The 18693-nt window shown below is 49.1% G+C and overlaps 1 protein-coding gene and 2 pseudogenes across 4 annotated transcripts; 2 read left to right on the top strand and 1 right to left on the bottom strand.

The window, feature by feature from the left end:
* The first annotated feature begins 657 nt into the window (after positions 1-657).
* LOC147964243 (U2 spliceosomal RNA) lies at positions 658-837 on the top strand (annotated as a pseudogene).
* Positions 838-2921: 2084 nt separating this feature from the next.
* Positions 2922-18364, top strand: LOC125515472 (putative LRR receptor-like serine/threonine-protein kinase At1g05700). Of its 4 annotated transcripts, XM_048680940.2 has the most exons (14): positions 2924-3734; positions 4635-4685; positions 4825-5380; positions 5644-6128; positions 8390-8531; positions 8663-8734; positions 15255-15326; positions 15414-15494; positions 16091-16251; positions 16385-16605; positions 16842-16968; positions 17200-17265; positions 17353-17539; positions 17654-18364. In XM_048680940.2, exons 2-14 carry the CDS (start codon positions 4649-4651, stop codon positions 18117-18119), a joined length of 2673 nt encoding a protein of 890 aa, XP_048536897.1. In that variant the 5' UTR covers positions 2924-3734; positions 4635-4648; the 3' UTR covers positions 18120-18364. The 4 variants fall into 4 exon arrangements, with proteins under 4 accessions (XP_087382924.1, XP_048536897.1, XP_048536899.1 ...); XM_087526798.1 differs by having other exon boundaries at positions 2922-4685; XM_048680942.2 differs by lacking the exon at positions 4635-4685.
* LOC125515473 (uncharacterized) lies at positions 12684-14923 on the bottom strand (annotated as a pseudogene).
* Positions 18365-18693: the final 329 nt, after the last annotated feature.

The following is an 18693-nucleotide window of genomic DNA, read 5'->3' as shown; positions in this document are numbered from 1 at the left end:
TATATTTTTTTCTATACACATTTAACAATTTTAAAATGCTTTATCAACATTTTTCAAGTACAAGATTAATATTATTTTTATTACATTGTCAATATTTATTCTATACACATCTAACATTTTCAAAGGATTGATTAACAATTTTCAAATACTTATTTAACATTTATTTCGAATGCTTGATTAAGTTTCTTAAAATACATGGTCAAACCTTTTCACACACATTGCATATCTTTGTTATTCAGTTTTCATATACATGGTCAACATTTGTTTATACACATTTAAACATTTTCCGTATGCGTGATTAATATTTTTTAAAACATTATGTAAAGTATATTTTTGTAATATATATGTGTATAATGTTTTTACGTGTAAACAAAAGTAAAAGAAAATAAAAACCCAGAAGAAAGAAGTTGTGGCCTCCAACGAATTTGGGCCGGCCCATCTTATGCCGCCCTTACGCGAGGGTTCCCTACGTCTTGCTATAAGCGATACATAGGGGCGCCCCAAGCAGGCCGGTTGCACAAAGTTCAATGCAAACTCATCGTTCTTACCTAAAACAAAAAAAAATCCCTACTTGGTTTAGTACCACCTCGTCTACATAAAATGGAGGAGATGGATGATGGGAGCTGTAAAACAAGGCATAAGACATCGTTTCAAAGCATACCTTTCTCGGCCTTTTGACTAAGATCAAGTGTAGTATCTGTTCTTATCAATTTAATATCTGATATTTGGGTCATGTGCCTAACAATATTAAATTTATTTTTTGTGGGGAGGTTCCATCACAATGGCTTGCCATTGGGGCCCTTGTGTGTTGCCTAGGCCTGGTGCACCCCAACCAAATTAAATTTAACGTTTGAATCAATAAATTTTTAATCTAGTTTGTTATCTTTTAGACCTTGAAATCTTGGAGACATGAAGGAAGAGGGAAAAGGCAAGCTTGTGGCGGGCCTGAGGCTAAGTTGGCGATTTCTCGGATGTCCAAACTCTCCCAAAGCCCTCCCCTCCAAACCCCTAGTTTGAGGACAATATGTAGGGCTTCAAACACCCACACTAGTTCAATACTAAAAAATTCCAGAAATTGTGCGATGCGTTTAGGTGATCTGCGTCGGACTTGCCCTAATCTCCAGTTGATCTCGGGGCCAAGAATACTCCTAATATCATGTATTGTTGTTGTTTGCTTGGATCTTGATCCTTGCTAGACTTCTAGTGCTAACGGGACTATGTTGCTAGCTTGCTACTAGTGCATGGCACACCACTAAAAAAGTTCTAAATGAAACTATAAAGAAATATGTGTCTACAATCCAACAAATTTTAAATCAAAATACATTGTAAAAGTAGATGTTAATCATGTGTGCTACCTTTTCAGTTTTGTTTTTGCCTTTTGTGGCACAATCCATGACTGCCTTTTAATCTTTTTTCTGCATATCTAAATAAACATTTGTATATCCAAGTCAAAGAGAAACCACATTATCCAGTATGACATATGCATATAGATTGATCTTCTAAAGATTATAATTTTTAATAAAAGAGAGGCCACCCCCTTCGATTTCTATTAAAGAAACCATATGGTTTGAACCCTATTACAAACTAGCAGCATGTATCACACAAGAAGGTTGAGTCACGACGGATCCCAATCAAGCTAAAGCCAAAAGAGAACACGTACAAGTATGGAGTGCCATAAACGAGCACACTCACAATCACGTACCCCAGACTAAGTTTTAAACTTTGAATTACAGAAGAACATAAGTATAAAAAACATAGCGAATAAAGCAAAGAGAAAGCTTGAAGGGAGATGAAAACTGACGCAAAAGCTCAGCATGTCCAATCTAACAACATAGCATCCAACCTGATATCCTAGCCACCAATTTGCAAAACATCATGTCTCACTCCTGCGACGAACGATAAACTTTCATTTTAGAAAAGTCTTGCCCCCCAATGTCAGCACCCTTTGGCTTTCCTCCTTTATATGTACTTCCTTAGTTCCTAAATATAAGACCTTTTAAATATTTCCATACTGACTACATACGAAGTAAAATGAGTGAAATCTACACTCTCAAATATGACTATACGTTCGTGTGTAGTCCATATTGAAATATCTAAAAGAGCTTATATTTAGAAATAGAGGAAGTAAAAAATAGACTAGCCAACGATTCAATAGCAAATCGGTTTAATCAAAATCAAAGGATCATTATAATTTTATTTTCAAAAATCACATTATAAAGAAAGTGAACCAGATTCATACTGCATGCCATTATGCCAAGAAGAAGTATAAAGAATGAGATTAAAAAATAGAAAATGTGTTTTCATTATGGTTTGACAGAAGAACAGTTACTTAGATATGCACATATCGCTGGGAAAGCAAAAAGATCAACATGTCGATCAGTCGAAGAACACCATGCACTAATGGGTGTTGAGACCTCAAGCAATAGTTGTTTATCCGCAGAAAACCATGAAGATATACAAGCGGTCAATGCAGGAAACGCAAGACAGCCAATATGAAATGCTAAAAAAAAGGGCGCGCTTAGGGCCTGTTCGGCAATCACCCACTCCAGAAAAACTAGTCGCTCCGCTCCGACCCGTGCAGGAAGCGCTCTCCTAATCAAACGCCTTGTGGAAGGACCGTTCGGCTGGCTCTCCGGCGGAGCGCTGGTTCTCGTCTTTGTTTTTTTGGGACTGGTTAGCGATAGAGAGAGGAGAGGAGAAAAAATAGACTTGTACCGTTTTGTTGGTGGCACTTGGCGGTGGCACTTTTGGTAATTTCAACCAGCTCCCGATTCTGCTGAAACAAGGAGCGAGGATTATGCTGCTCCGTTAAATTGCATTGTGCGCCGCTCCGCTCTTCATTATTAGATTTTGAGAGCTGTTGCGTTTGGCACAGCTTCACCCGCTCCGGTCATGAAGTTCGAAGCTGGAGTGTTGCCGAACAGGCTCTTAAAGAATGCCTTAGCGCGAGGATCATGTGCTAGGGTGTATGTGCGGTGAAATTGATAGACACGCTGCTCTTAGAAAGCAATGCTCAAGCATCTTGTTCTGAATCCGAGTGGCGGCATTCTCTTTTCTGCATCTCCAGTTCAAAAAAAGAAGAGGAGAGACGGGCAAAGTTTTCCTCACCGAGACACCGGGCCCGGCAGCCCAACTTGTCTCTGCGTTGCCGCGAAATTTCCATCAATTTCCCACTGCCTTACCCCCAAAAAACAAAAAATTAATTCCCCACTGCCCATCGGAACCGGGGTGGTGGCAGTGCTCGGTGTGTGTTCGGCGAAATGTCACCGCAAAGCTAGCGCAGCCATGGTCGCGCCCTCCGTGCGCGTCACTCTGGGGGGAACCGACGGCCTTGATGCCGCGCTTCTCCTCTCGGCGCATGCGTGCGCGTGTTCGTGCGTGCCGGGGTCGATTCCGGTCGCCGCGCGCGCAGGGTGCTCGGCGTAATGACTTCCTCGGTTGCCTGTACTGCACCTCCTTCGGCGCTGTGCAGTGCGTGCCGACATGCCGCCACTGAGACCGAGGTCAAGGAGAGGAGGCCGACAAGGACGGCTCCACTCCCTGGTCGCTCGCTGCCATCCACTGGCCGGGTAGTCTGTGTGCGGTGGTGTCTTGACGCGGCCGCACCCGTGTCCTCGTACACGCGACGTCGCCGTCGGGGCCCCGGGGAGCGTATGGATTGCTCGTGCCGACCTGGCCTCAGGGTCTCCGAAGACGGCGCGCGCCGCGCTGTCGCGCACCCTTGTTTTGGCCAGGTATGCACGTGGTCGCCCTCCAGCTGCGGGTATCCATCTGAAACTATTGGTAGATCATGGAATCTGGGTAAAAGATCAGGTCCCCTCTACACACTACAGTATATGCACCAATTGGTAAAATTGTTAACTAGCAGTAGCGCATGATAAGCAAGGAGGTACAAGTCTTCCCTGACTTTATCACTGTTTGCCACTTATATTCGTAAAATTCGTTGAGATCATCTTATTAGTTTACTGTGTAAGTTCATTTAGGTTGATGGCGGATGGCAGTTAAGTTATGCGCCAAGGCCATGGCGACAAGATTACCACAACATGATCGGTTGGAATGTACTCCCTCTGTCCCAAAATATAAGAACGTTTTTCATACTAGTGTAGTATGAAAAAACGTTCTTATATTTTGCGACGGAGGGAGTAATTTGTTGCGCACTGTTTCAGGCCGGTTCTGTTCCGGAGCTTAATAAATACACTGAAATGCTTGAGGCATGGGATTTACTTGCCATTCTGATTTATCATTCTACTATGAGATGACCAAACCACAAGAGAGGACAGCCTTTCTTCTAATGCCAACAAAGGAATCATGGAGTCAAGTCTAAAAGTTGCAATTATGTCGCGGCCGTATCCTTTCTATTGGTGGGAGATACTCCATTAACCATTATCATGACGAAACTGTTTCGAAACAGCCATTTCTTATTGGAGCGTACCATAGCCACACACGGCAACTGTACACTGACCCTCCTGGTCTATAATTGTGGAATATGACAACCGTAATACACATATGAAAGCAATTGCTAGTCCCATGGATATACATATATGCCAGTCTCTGCCTCTCTCCCTCTCTCTCTCTTGGATAGAAGCCTGAAGCCTCTAGTTTGCTCACAAGAAACATGAATCTATGTGTAACAGCTCTCCTATTCTACATGTTCCAGTTGATCCATGGACAGCCTGATTATCTAGGTGTGTTGCCCCTCAATTCTTATTTCTTACTGCTTTTTTGTTCAGAAAATACACAATGTGAAGCACCTGCATTGCTCATAGCCAAAGGTTTATTCAAGGTCGATGATATAAATCTTTTTGACTTGTATTTTGTTTCCAGGTTTCATAAGCATCGATTGTGGCATCGAAGTGAACTCTACCTACCAAGATTCCGTTTCAAATATGATATATGTATCAGACTATGGTTTCGTCACCACTGGAGAAAACCACGGCATCTCCTCAGATTACGTAAAGCCATCACTGGTGAAACGCTATCTGAATCTCCGGTTCTTTCCACATGGCGCAAGGAATTGCTACACCCTGAGATCCTTGGTGATGGGAAACAAGTACCTTGTTCGTGCCGCCTTCTACTATGGAAACTATGATGGCCTGGGCAAACCTCCTGTCTTTGATCTGTACCTGGGGACAAACTACTGGCATGAAGTTAGCTTAAGTGATGCAGGAGCATTCAACTGGATGGACATCATAGTTGTGGCTCCTGATGATTACTTGCAAGTTTGTTTGGTGAACAAAGGTATGGGTAATCCATTTATTTCTGGGCTGGATTTGAGGCCAATGAAGAATACCCTTTACCCAGAGGTAAATGCAACTCAATCGCTCGTGCTGGTTAATTCTAATCGGTTCCACATGGGGCCCACAGACGGTTCAGTAATCAGGTTAGTTTTCTACTTATAATTGTTTTAATCAAATCTTAAATTGGAAAATCTATGTTATCACATATTGGTCAATAGAAGTAATTAGACTAAAAGAAAAAATATATTTATAGATGAGTGTAATCTGTACCAGCTGCTTTTAGCCTTGTATTGCATAAGTTTTGTCCGCAAGGTGTACTTTTCGACAGAGATATGGTTATTTTGACTCTAGTTAATTCAGCGGACTATAATGCCAGATGATAGAGATATTTCATTGGTCTAAGCAGGTACCCCTCGGATTCCCATGACCGCATCTGGACGACATATAATGCAATTCCAAACTGTATCCAGATATCTGCAACATCTGTAATTCAGAATAACCTCAGGGATGTCTACGATGTGCCATCGTCTGTTATGCAAAATGCAGTGACTGCTAATAGCTCAAGAATTGATTTCTCATGGAATCCATCTGATCCATCAGTGAACATAAGCTCCAAATACTTCTTTATTTTCTACTTTGCTGAGCTGCAGACTGTAGGAAGCAATGCAGTGCGGCAGTTTGATATCATTATCAATAGCAAGACATGGAACAAGCAACCTTACACCCCAACATTCCAAGTCACAGATTATTTTTCTGGCATTTTGCATGGGATGGAAAATTATAGTGTCTCACTTGTTGCTACTAAAAATGCAACGCTTCCACCTATCCTCAATGCCATGGAGATGTACTTGGTGAAACCGATAACTGCGGTTGCAACTGATCCTGGAGATGGTATGAATTTACTGATGCAATATTAGTACTGGACTACAGAGGGTATAACCACCCACAGTTACTATGTTAAGGGTCTTGTCTAATTTGCAATAGAAAAATTGTAGTACTTCTCAACTCTGAACTTCGGCAAAAGTTTATGTTTACCGAAAAAGGCTTTCGCCCCGCTTTATATATAAAGCAAAGATCCACAACGCCCGGTACAACCGCACACACCAACCACAAACACACACACACGCACCCAAGGCATGATACATAGGCGCTGAGCGCAGCAACACACACCCTAGCACTACAAGAGCCGCCGAGGGCTTCATCCGAAGAAGTAAGGCCGCATATGACGAACCGTGGGCTCCAAGGCGGTGCCTTCAGGAAGGATACGACACCGGAGCGTCGCCACCACCCGATCCGAGGATCAGAGTTTCCCCTGGAGCACCACGACGGGCAGTGATAGCCGCGACGACGCCTTCAAGAAGGGAGCGATCTTCGCCGTCGCCAGTCCGTCCGAAGATAGAGTAGGTTTTCACCCCGGCCAACCTTCACCGCCACCGAACGCCACACCCCGGCTACCACGCCACCCACACGGCCGTGGTAGCCGGGCAGCACCAAGGCACGAGCTCTGCCCATGAGCACCGCGCCACCACCACCAAGGCCACCGCCCCGGAATCCAAGACCCTGACACCAAGTCCCCCGAGCCCCACCGCTACCCCCACCGTAGAGACGGGCGGAAAGGATCCGCCTTTCACACCCCTGGCCGGTCCCAACGCCGAGACCCAATAGGCCAGCCACAACAAGCCTCCATCGAGCCGTCCTGCTACACCGGGCGCGAGACGAGCACAGTCCTGCCGCCGGGCGCGAGACGGGCCGGTCCTGCTGCCGGGCGCGAGACGAGCGCAGTCCTGCTGCCGGGCGCGAGACGAGCGCAGTCCTGCTGCCGGGCGCGAGACGAGCCGGTCCTGCTGCCGGGCGCGAGACCAGCTTGGTCCTACGGCACCGGGTGCGAGACGGATGATGGACCGCAGCCGGGAGAAGGCCAGCCTTCCGGGAGAGAAGCGAACGGACGCCGAGGAAAGGGGTCGAGGGCCGATACAGGCAGCCTACAGACGGGCCGATGCCAGGAAAATCTGGCCGCCGCCGCAATCAACCTGCCACCACCACAGCAGCCGCCGGGCACGAACCCCCGCAGCCACCGCCAGTGCGCCGCCACCCCGACCAGCCGAGGGGGCCTCGGTCAGGGCCGCTGCCCGCAGCCCAAGCCTTCTCGGCCCGCGCAGCCGGGAGGTCGGATCCGAAAGAGCCGCCGCGGCCGTCGTCCCCAACCTCCGGCCCGCACCACCACCACCAACTGCCGCGAAGTCACCACCACCTGCCGCGACCACGACAGAGAGGTGGCCACCTGCAGCCCGCGCCGCCCGCAGCCCGCGCCGTCTTGAGCCAGATCTGACCGCGCCGGAGCCACCGCCGTCTCGGGCACAAGCGCGTCACCCACCCGCGTCCAGCCCTCCGCGCCAGGCCTGCCGCACCGCACACCGACGCCGAGCGCAGCCACGCGCCGCCGCGCCCCGGATCCGCGCCGCGCCGCCGCCCGGGAGAGCCCGCCCGCGCCAGCCTCCACGAGCGGGGAGAGAAAGGGCCCCGCCGCCGCCAGCACCCACCGGGCTTTGCCCGGCGGCGCGGACAGGCGGCGGCGAGGGGAGGGAGGGGGGGAGGAGGGACGCGCGCCGGCGGCTAGGGTTATCCCCTCGGTCGCTCGCGGGAGCGACGCGAGGGGTCTCTTTTTCAGTGAGTTTGTATATGGTCCAGCCTTCAAAAGTTTATGTTTCAATCCTGAACTCTAAAACCGTTCGATTGGCATGTGAAACTATTGAAAGCGTGTGTCTGTCTTTTCAACTCTCGGGTAGTCTCACAAGTGATTTACTGTTACGTGTATGCCATGTGTCCACCATATCACTTCCATGTCGTTGCCATGTCACCAAGTTCTGTTTATTGATATGTCTACCATTTCTTCTTCTATTTTTGGATTTTTTGTGAAAGTTTTTTTTAATCCAAATGGCGGATTTTAATTTATATTGTTTGCTGTTGTTGTATATCTTTATTCATGGCAGTGACGCAAGTTCAGGGTTGAGAAGTAGGTCTACTTCATCTTAGCAATAGAGAGAGATGTATTAGACTGTTGTTTATCACATTTGAGGTGTATGAGTACCTTAAGGTTTGCCTGGTTGTCTGTTCATTTGATTGGTTTAACCATCTTCCTTGTTCTCGCAAAGCAGCTAGAGCCATGATGGCAATCCAAGACGATTTTGGTGTGATAAAAAACTGGATGGGTGATCCATGTATTCCGAAGGCTTCCATATGGAGAGGATTAAACTGCTCATATCCACCAGTAGGTGCCTCTAAAATAACGGCACTGTAAGTTTCATAACTATGTTTGAATAAAATAAAGAACTTGTTCTTATATGCTGAATATTTTGACATTTCGAAGAAACATTTAGGACAAATCAACAAGAGAAGCTAACTCTTCTGGATTACCTTTTTCGCAGAAACTTGTCTTCCTTTGGGTTGGTTGGTGCCATCTCTACTAATTTTAGAGATCTCCAAGCACTCCAGTATCTGTAGGTTCTCACTTCTCATCATCATTTCTTACTGTAGGTTTTAACATGCCAGTGCCTTTTTATACTACTCAAAATAAACCCACGCGGATCTTTTCCCCACCTGCTTTTTTTTAGCATATTTTAGGAATTGGTGTACTTGTTGTTAAAACATGAATGTCTGTATTTCTCTAAGGAAGTTCAAGTTTATTTTGACCAGCATAATTCACAACCACATTTGCGAATTTCCAAAAAAAAAAAAACATTGCACTGACATTCTAAAGATGATTAGCATGTTTACACATGGAGAGAATTACTCAACAATATCTGAAACAATTTAACAGTAGTATGGAGGAACTGTTTTGAACTTCACGGTTAGATGGCTGTACATTTTCTTTTCTTTTGAGAATCAAGGTGGTACATTTTCTTTTCTTCTTAGAATCAAGGTGGCAAATATCTTGGATTGCCCGTGTCTCCATGTTTTTGTTAGACCTTTGAACCTGAGCATTGATAGTTGTGGATGACACTAGGAGAGTTGGGACAATTTTCGTTGGTTTATTTCTCACACAATGCCATGCCAACCTGAGAGGTTGGGGATACATACTTATAGGCTGCTAGCCAGCCAAGCATAGCCAAGCATATGCTGAGATGCTGCTAAGATGCCAGTCTAAGATGCTAGTCTAAGATGCCAGTCTAAGATGCTAGTCTAAGATGCTATCCTAACTGCCAGTCCTTGATGGTCAGGAACTCTATCCTAACTGCCACAAGGACCATGTGCTGCAGCCCCACAACGACCCTAGTACACAGACTTATCCATCATTCTCCCCCTAAGTCTTGTACGTCGTCTTGTGGGAGAGTTGAATCATCCCGATCCTGGAGCAAAGCTCGAGGAACTTGACCATCCCAAGAGGCTTGGTGAGCAGGTCTGCGAGCTGGTCCGTGGTGTTGATGTAGCTCGCCTCGATGCTTCCTTCTTCCACACAGCTGCGGATGAAGTGATACCTCAGTCGGATGTGCTTGCTCCGTTCGTGGAACACGGGGTTCTTTGCCAGGGCCAGGGCGGACTTGCTGTCCACCAGGAGCTGCACCGTTCTGGTGTCTTGAACGAGAAGATCACCAAGCAGTCGGGCGAGCCAGAGCGCCTGAGTGCAGGCGGTGGAGGCCGCTATGTACTCAGCCTCACAGCTGGACAGGGCCACCACCTGCTGCTTGACTGATTGCCAGCTCACAAGACACTTGCCGAGGAAGAAGAGGATCCCGCTCGTGCTCTTGCTGGTGTCGATGTCGCCGGCGTGGTCGCTATCGTTGTACCCGACGAAGTGTGCCGCCCCCGGACACCTAGGGTAGTGGAGGCCGTGGTCGAGGGTCCCTGCTACGTAGCGGACGATCCTCTTCACTGCCTGCTGGTGTTCCGACGTCGGTCGCTCCATGAACCGACTGACATAGCCGATGGAGAATGCCAAGTCCGGCCGTGTGTGGGTGAGGTAGCGAAGGCTCCCCACAAGGCGTCGGTACTGCGTAGCATCCACTTCCTCCGTCATGCTGTCGCGGCTCAGTTTCAGCCTCTCCTCCATCGGAGTGAGAGCTGGGTGGCAGTCGATGAGCCCAGCTAGCTCAACGATGCGCTTGGCGTAGGCGGACTGTCGAAGCGCGATCCCGGAGTGGTCCTGGTGCACCTCAATCCCTAGATAGAAGGAGAGGAGCCCTAGATCACTCATCTGGAAGGTGGCCTTCATATCTTCCTTGAACGCCGCCACCTCTGCATCTTTGGTGCCGGTGATCACCAAGTCGCCAACATAGACGCCCACCAGCAGGGCATTTCCTCCACTGCCCCGTCGGTAGACGGCAGCCTCATGCGGGCTTTGCTCGAAGCCCATCTTCTTTAGCGTGGAGTCCAGCTTGGCGTTCCACGCCCTAGGTGCCTGCCGTAGGCCATAGAGAGCCTTGCGTAGGCGGAGTACCTTGCCCTCCTGGCCGGGAATCGCAAATCCCGGTGGCTGATGCACGTAGACTTCCTCCTTCAAGTCGCCGTTGAGGAATGCCGACTTGACATCCATGTGATGGACACGCCAGCCCTCCTGGGCAGCCAGCGCAAGGAGAAGTCGTACGGACTCCATCCGTGCCACAGGAGTGAAGGCGTCGTCGAAGTCGACTCCTTCCTGCTGCAAGAAGCCTCGGGCCACCAGGCGAGCCTTGTGCTTGATGATGGCGCCGGCTCTATCCCTATTCAGCTTGAACACCCACTTAAGGGTGATTGCGTGGTGACCACGAGGGAGGTCAGCGAGCTCCCAGGTGCGGTTTTGCTCGACCGCATCCATCTCCAACTGCATCGCGGCGCGCCATGCCGCATCTCTCCCGGCCTCTGCAAAGGACCGTGGTTCGCCGTCCTCACACGCGAGTTGTAGCTGCGCCTCCAGGTCACGTGGCATTAGTCCCGGTACCAGCTGGTCGCCGAGTAGATCATCCATCGTGCGATACCGCAGCTGTTCGCCTCCATACCACGCGTCGACACGCTCCTCGTCGTGAGTGAGCGGGGAAGCGAACTTCATCGGGTTGTGCTCTGCGTGAGCTGGTGCTGATGAAGACGAACCAGGCACCGGAGTCGATGCAGTTTTGGGGGCCGGGGTAGACGCGCCCGGCAAAGAGGAGCTGCTTGCTCCCCCAGCTTCCTTGGAGCGGGCGTACTCGACAATGAAGTCGTCATACGTCAGCGTCGAGCCGTCGTCCACTGCCTTGTCCCATTGCCACCCTCGCCCTTCGTTGAACACGATGTCTCGCGCCGTGCGCACACGCTGTGTCTTTGGGTCGAGGATGCGGTAGGCCTTTGAGCCCTCCGCGTAGCTGGTGAAGACTCCCGAAGTGCTCCTGTCGTCGAGCTTGCCGATGTGGCCGAGCTCCTTAGCGAATGCAAGACAGCCAAAGACTCGCAAATGGGAGACCGCCGGCTTCCGCCCATGCTAGGCCTCGTACGGTGTCCTGCCGTCGAGTGCCTTAGTAGGCGAGCGGTTGAGGATGTAGACGGCCGTCAGCACCGCCTCTCCCCAGAAAACAGCCGGCATCCCTCTCTGCTTGAGGAGAGCCCGAGCCATCCCCACAACCGTCTGGTTGCGCCGCTCGACGACTCCGTTTTGCTGCGGGCTGTACGGCGCGGAGTAGTGGCGCTGGATGCCCTCATCGGCGCAGTACGACGCGAATTCAGCCGCTGTGAATTCGCCGCCGTTGTCAGTGCGCAACACGCGCAATTTGCGGCCGCTCTCCGCCTCCACACCAATCTACATGCGTCTGATGGCGTCCGCCGCTTCTCCCTTGCTGCCGAGAATCATCGCCCACATGTAGCGAGAGAGATCGTCGACGAGCAGCAGGAAGTAGCGTCGACCTCCTGGTGTGGCTGGCGTCACCGGGCCGCACAAGTCTCAGTGCACGAGCTCCAGCTTCTCCTTGGCCCGAAAACTCGCCTGTTGGGGAAAGGGGAGTCGTCTCTGCTTCGTCAGTAAGCAGATGTCGCAGAACTGCTCCACATGGTCGAGGCATGGCAGGCCTCGTACCATCTCCTTGGCACTTAGACGCTTCAGGGCCTCAAAATGAAGGTGCCCAAAGCGCTCATGCCATTGCCACGCCTCGTCGTCCCGACGGACAGCGAGACAGACCGGTTGTGCCACCTGCACATCAAGGACGTAAAGTCGATTTTCACCTCTGGGTACCTTGGCGAGAAGGCGACCTTGGCGATCCCAGATGCGTAGGACCCCATGCTCAATCAGCACGCGTGAGCTGTTCTCATCCAACTGTTCCAAGCTGATGATGGAGTTCCTTAGCGCAGGGATGTAGTAGACACCGGTGAGCAGCCGGTGCTCTCCCGTCTTGGCGGTGAAGATGACGGAGCCGACGCCCTTAATTTCCACAGCGGAGGCATCCCCAAACTTGACGAAGCCTCGCGCATCGGAGTCGAGCTCGACGAAGAATTCCCTTCGGCCGGTCATGTGGTGGGTGGTGCCGGTGTCGAGGCACCACCCCGTAGTCTTGTCTTTCCCGGAGCCATCACCGAGAAGAGCGTGTGCTTTTGGCTCGTCGAGGTGGATGAGAGCTTTTGCGACTGGTGTCGCTGAAGATAGCTCAATGCTTGCATGCGCCATGAACAGAGCCGTCTCCTCCTCCTTCGCCTGTGCGACGTGAGCCTGGCCTTGTGGTGGTTGCCAACACTCATTGGCCCAATGGCCAAACCGGCCACAGTTGTGGCAACTGTTGTCTTGTGCCGGCTTGGGCTTGCTAGCGGCGCCGTCCTTGGCGCCTCCGCGGGCCTCACCTTCAGCACGTCCTTGTGCCCTGCCCGGGGGGGCCTCTTCGCGTCTTACGCTGCTTGCCACGCTTGCGGCCGCCCATCGTGGAAGAAGGCCCCCCCTTCTTCCTGTCACCAAGGCTGGCATCCCATGGCTCCCGAGTTAGGAGCAGCTTCCCGCCGGTGGTGATGGGCCCCGAGGAAGGCTGTGGCTCGTCGGTGTCGACGACCTTGAGGTGACTTATCGCCTCCTCGATTGTCATCGTGGAGAGGTCCAACAAAGACTCGATCGACCGAGCCATCTGCTTGTACTTCTCGGGGATGCACCGAAAAAGCTTCTCGACAGCTCTCTCCTCGGTGTAGGTGGCATCACCAAACTTCACCAACTTCTGCAGCAGAGTGTTGAGACGGAGAGCAAAGTCATCAACGTCCTCACCTGGCTTGAAACCCAGGCTCTCCCGCTCCTTACGAAGTGCCTGCAGAGTGGACTTGTGAGCACGGTCGCTGCCGATGCGTGCCGCGGCGATGGCGTCCCAAGCTTCCTTGGCAGTCCGCTTGCTGGAAAGCGAGAACTGCATCTCGGGCGGGACTGCAGCGATGAGGGCGTCTAGCGCCCGTCGGTCCTCTTGGTGGTCGACGTTGCTGTCCTGGACTGCCTCCCACATGCGCCGCACCTGGAGCCTGATCTTCATGATCCCGGCCCACTCGACGTAGTTGGTTTTAGTGAGGGTAGGCCACCCAACACTGGGACCAACATCCCTGACCACAGTCCGGACCTTGTAGAGGCCGCGGTCCTGGTCGTTGCAGCCGCCGTCGCGGTGCGCACCTCCACCTGGAGCGCGGGCGTGCTCGGCTGCCCACTGCGCCGTCCGCTCTTGCGCCACTTTGGCGCGGTCTACGTCAGCGCCGTCGTCCGCAGGCGCGGAGCTGTTGGAGCTGCCGGAGCCGCCGCGGAGTGCCTTGGCATCCGCCGTAGCCTCACGTGCTGCGTCTGCTGCTGCTGCTGCTGCTTCTACCTCCGCCCTGGCTGCTTCTACCTCCGCTCTGGCCACTGCCAGCTCCGCTGCAGCTAGCCTCGACACCCTTGCTGCCGCAGCAGCTGTTGCTACAGCTGCTCGCTCACGCTCCTCTGCCACGGCGCGCTCAGCCTCCTGCCGGCGCCGTATGCTCGAGGTAGCCGTGTGCTGAGAGCGACCTGCAGAGATGGCTCGCTGCTGGGGGGGGTGTTGCGTGAAGAGGAGGCTGTTGAAGACGAACTGCTGCTCGACAGTCCGGAGGGAGGAAGGTAACCAGAGGCAGACGGAGCAGCTGCTGCTACCGACTTAGGCTACTCACAGGAAATGCTCAGGGTACAAGATAACGAGGCTCTGATACCACTTGTTAGACCTTTGAACCTGAGCATTGATAGTTGTGGATGACACTAGGAGAGTTGGGACAAGCCAAGCATGTGTCCCCAACCTCTCAGGTTGGCATGGCATTGTGTGAGAAATAAACCAACGGAAATTGTCCCAACTCTCCTAGTGTCATCCTCTCAGGTTGGCATGGCATCGTGTGAGAAATAAACCAACGAAAATTGTCCCAACTCTCCTAGTGTCATCCACAACTATCAATGCTCAGGTTCAAAGGTCTAACAAGTGGTATCAGAGCCTCGTTATCTTGTACCCTGACCTTTGAACCTGAGCATTGATAGTTGTGGATGACACTAGGAGAGTTGGGACAATTTTCGTTGGTTTATTTCTCACACAATGCCATGCCAACCTGAGAGGTTGGGGATACATACTTATAGGCTGCTAGCCAGCCAAGCATATGCTGAGATGCTGCTAAGATGCCAGTCTAAGATGCTAGTCTAAGATGCCAGTCTAAGATGCTAGTCTAAGATGCTATCCTAACTGCCAGTCCTTGATGGTCAGGAACTCTATCCTAACTGCCACAAGGACCATGTGCTGCAGCCCCACAACGACCCTAGTACACAGACTTATCCATCAGTTTTCAGGAAAAATAAAGAACTCTGTATCTCCATATAGAAGCTCTGGACACATGATTTGTGCGTCCCCATTTGTCTTCACCATTCAGGAAAAATATACTGTCAGAACACTAATGATATAGTTTGGAAGAGAAACGTAATTCTCTTCATTTACATGCAGTGATTAGCTGCATACTTTTGCCTCTTGTATTCAGCATGCACTGAAGCTGAAAACAGAACTTCCAAAAACATTGTATTTCCCCATTTACTTACTAGCTATAGTTCACAAGATCTGTTATTCCTTCCAGGGATTTGTCACACAACAACTTGTCTGGTCCTATTCCGAATTTTCTTGGGCAACTTTCATCACTGATGTTTCTGTAAGTCTTATGACTTGTCTGTTCGTCCTTGAATCTCAACACAACATTTTTCTGACAATGGTATGTATACAATGTTTTCCTTCATAGTGATTTGTCCAGCAATGATCTGAGTGGACCAATTCCTTACAGCCTTCTACAAAGGTCCCAAAATGGGTCCTTATCACTAAGGTATGTTTTATTTCGAAAGTTAACTAGATTTAAATATATTTTTGGAAGAAAAATACACACACTAAGTAGCTTAACGTTTTTGAATGATGTCAGTAATATTTTTATAAGTGATAATTTAATATAAAACTAACTAAAACTTTTATGCTTTGCTATTTGGGCCTATTGCTTTTCAATTTCTTTGACTCTTCATTCAGTAAAGTGTAGTACCTCTAGTTAATTGGAAAGATAAGTTATCTCATCGTCAGTTATCAACTGTAAGTGATACTACAACAAGGACCGGTAACTCCAGTGAACAAAATAATATGCTTATGGTTGGATTTCTGTAGAAAGGCATGGAAGATTATTATATATCAGTTTCCTTTGTCCCAGTGCATTTAATGGGTAGTTTCACTTTCTTTAAAACATTCGTTATGAAAGCACCTTTAAAAGTAGTTTCAGTGTTACATCTGACAGTTAATTATTAGGTCTGATTGATCAGTATATTTATAGAGAAGTACTAGCTCCTACCATCATTCATAATGAGACATCTCTCTTTATTTGGAACACTATGGAATCACATTATATTGTGATTAATCTTGTACATTTTGAATTGGCAGGGTTGGTGATAATGTAAATCTTTGTGGCAACGGTACTGCCTGCAGATCAGATCGAAAGAAAATCAACGGGACACTTCTCACCGCAATAGTTGTACCAATAGCTGCTGCCATTGCACTGTTTGTTATCCTATTTTTGCTGTGCCAAGTGCTCAAAGGAAAAGGTGACACAGTCAGATGGAGGAAGTGATGCTTTATGTTTTGTGCCTTACGCACTTCAGTATTTCCATTTTATTTTGGCTTTTGTTATATGGAAGGAAAAGTTCTTGCCTTTAACTACTCTGTGCATTTATTCAGCTAAGCGAAATGCTACTGGTCATGAAGATGAATCAGCATTACTTGAGAACCGAGAGTTCTCTTACAAAGAACTGAAGCATATCACGAATAATTTCAGCCAACAGATTGGAAAGGGCGGGTTTGGACCTGTCTTCCTTGGTTACTTGGAGAATGGAAAATCAGTTGCTGTGAAAGTGCGTTCCGAGTCATCTTCCCAAGGGGGTAAAGAGTTTCTGGCTGAGGTAAAAGAAAAATCAGTTTGAAGTTCTATGTCGCAATTGAAATATTCATGTGTAATCATTTCATTTATCTCTTTCCCCCAAATTTCTTAGTGTAGCCATCTGTGTACAAATTTTGATGAATGATTTTTTGAAGAATTTTTTGCTCTGTGCTTTTGTATTAAACTACACTTACTAATCATTCTCATTATGTGTTCTGCTTAAATTATCTGAAAGACAGTGCTCTCGTTATATTGCAGGCTCAGCACTTGACCAGGATTCATCACAAAAATTTAGTTTCTTTGGTTGGCTATTGCAAGGACAGAAATCATTTGGCCCTTGTTTACGAGTACATGCCCGAAGGGAACCTTCAGGATCATCTGAGAGGTTGTTTATCTTGGCTATTCAAATATAGATTCTTATATCGGCTAATCAAAGTTTTAGGCGCCCTACATCAGCTATGTGCTATATCCTGAAATTCGAATGATGGAAATGTTACATTTTACTCAAACGAGAACTGCATAGTCCTTAAAATATCTGGGGTTACTAACTGAAGTCCATGAATTTCCCAATATCTTCTTTAAGCTAACTACGTTTAATTCCTGTTGACATGCGAAGCCACTTCTACTAGTAAACCACTCAGTTGGGAGCAGCGTCTTCAGATCGCCCTTGATGCTGCACAAGGTTAGGACATAGCGGCCTTCTACTAGGTCCTGAAATTTCATTTACTCATAACTGCTAACGAAAAAGTGATATTTTTTTCTATGACAGGTCTTGAGTATCTGCACATCGCCTGTAAGCCAGCATTGATACACAGAGATGTGAAGAGCAGGAACATCCTCCTGACCACAGATCTTGGGGCTAAAATTGCTGATTTTGGCCTGACCAAGGCTTTCAGTGAGTCCGAAACACATATAACCACGGAGCCAGCTGGTACTATGGGCTACTTAGATCCTGAGTACGTCATGCACATCATCAATCTCTTCTCCCATGTATCCACTTGTCTTCAATATTGCCAGAAGTGTTGTTACTTTGTCATAGTTAAGTACCCCTGTGTCTACCAATTGTTCAGGTACTTCCGCAGTTATCACATCAGTGAGAAGAGCGACCTGTACAGCTTTGGTGTCGTCCTCCTGGAGCTCATCACGGGTCATGCCCCTGTCATACCAATTAGCGACAGCATGAGCATCCACATCGGGGAGTGGGTGCACCAGAGCCTCGACCATGGAAACATCGAGAGCATTGTGGATGCAAAGATGGGAGGGGACTATGACATCAACTCTGTCTGGAAAGCCGCTGACTTGGCGCTGCATTGCAAGCGAGACGCCTCCCGAGAGCGGCCGACGATGGCGGAGGTGGTGGCGCAGCTTAAGGAGTGTTTGGAGCTCGAGAACCGTCGTGATGGGAGGAGAAGAAGCTTGGGTTCGAATGGTGATGATTCGACCTGTCCTGGAGAGGGAAGTGCACTTGAGATAGAAGAAGAAGAAAAGCAGCAAGAAGGGGAGATACAAGCGGCTGCTGGCCCTGCAATGAGATAATAGGTTTGATGATCTTACACTAATGCTGGAGATTTAAGCGCTCTTGCCTTACCTTTCTGATAAGCCGTCATCTTGTCTTTCTTTTCGATGTTCTCAAATTTCTGGCAATGCTTAGATGGAGTCTGCCTGTTCTAGATAAAAAGGAATTGTGATGAAAGAAGCTCAAATGGATTACTAGGGAATATATGTTCTGATTTGGACGGCCTGCCAGTGGTAGGCTTCTCAGTGTTTAGGGTGGCCTTGTTTGTTGGCACGTTCCTCTTAGTTGGTCCATGTTTTTCATGTTTCTCTCCTTCAGCGCCTCTTTGACGAGGTGCACGCCTGCACTGCTCAGCTCACCGGCGTGAATAGGGCCTATGTGGTCCTCCCCAAGGGCGACGGCATCCCCTCGCCGGGAGCGTTCCGGCCGGTCTCACTTCAGAATGGCGACGTGAAGATCCTGTGTCATGGCCTAATCACCAGGGTTTACCGCTTTAGAGACAAAAATCAGCCAGGTTGTCGACATGGATCAATCAAGGTTTATACTTTATCGCAGGGAGGAGCACATGCATATCTGAGAACTTCGTGTAGGCAT

Source organism: Triticum urartu, chromosome 6A (genome assembly GCF_056163025.1).
Source record: "Triticum urartu cultivar PI428250 chromosome 6A, HENAU_Tu73, whole genome shotgun sequence".
NCBI classification, from domain to species: domain Eukaryota; kingdom Viridiplantae; phylum Streptophyta; class Magnoliopsida; order Poales; family Poaceae; genus Triticum; species Triticum urartu.
This window is presented reverse-complemented; position numbering and strand designations above follow the sequence as displayed.

Bases quoted from the DNA above. Each gene is read 5' to 3' on its own strand.
- LOC125515472 (XM_087526798.1), top strand. From the start codon at position 4,616: ATGAATCTATGTGTAACAGCTCTCCTATTCTACATGTTCCAGTTGATC. The intron at 8,735-15,254 runs GTAGGTTCTCAC...TATTCCTTCCAG, and splicing joins CTCCAAGCACTCCAGTATCT to GGATTTGTCACACAACAACT. The intron at 17,540-17,653 runs GTACGTCATGCA...CCAATTGTTCAG, and splicing joins ATGGGCTACTTAGATCCTGA to GTACTTCCGCAGTTATCACA.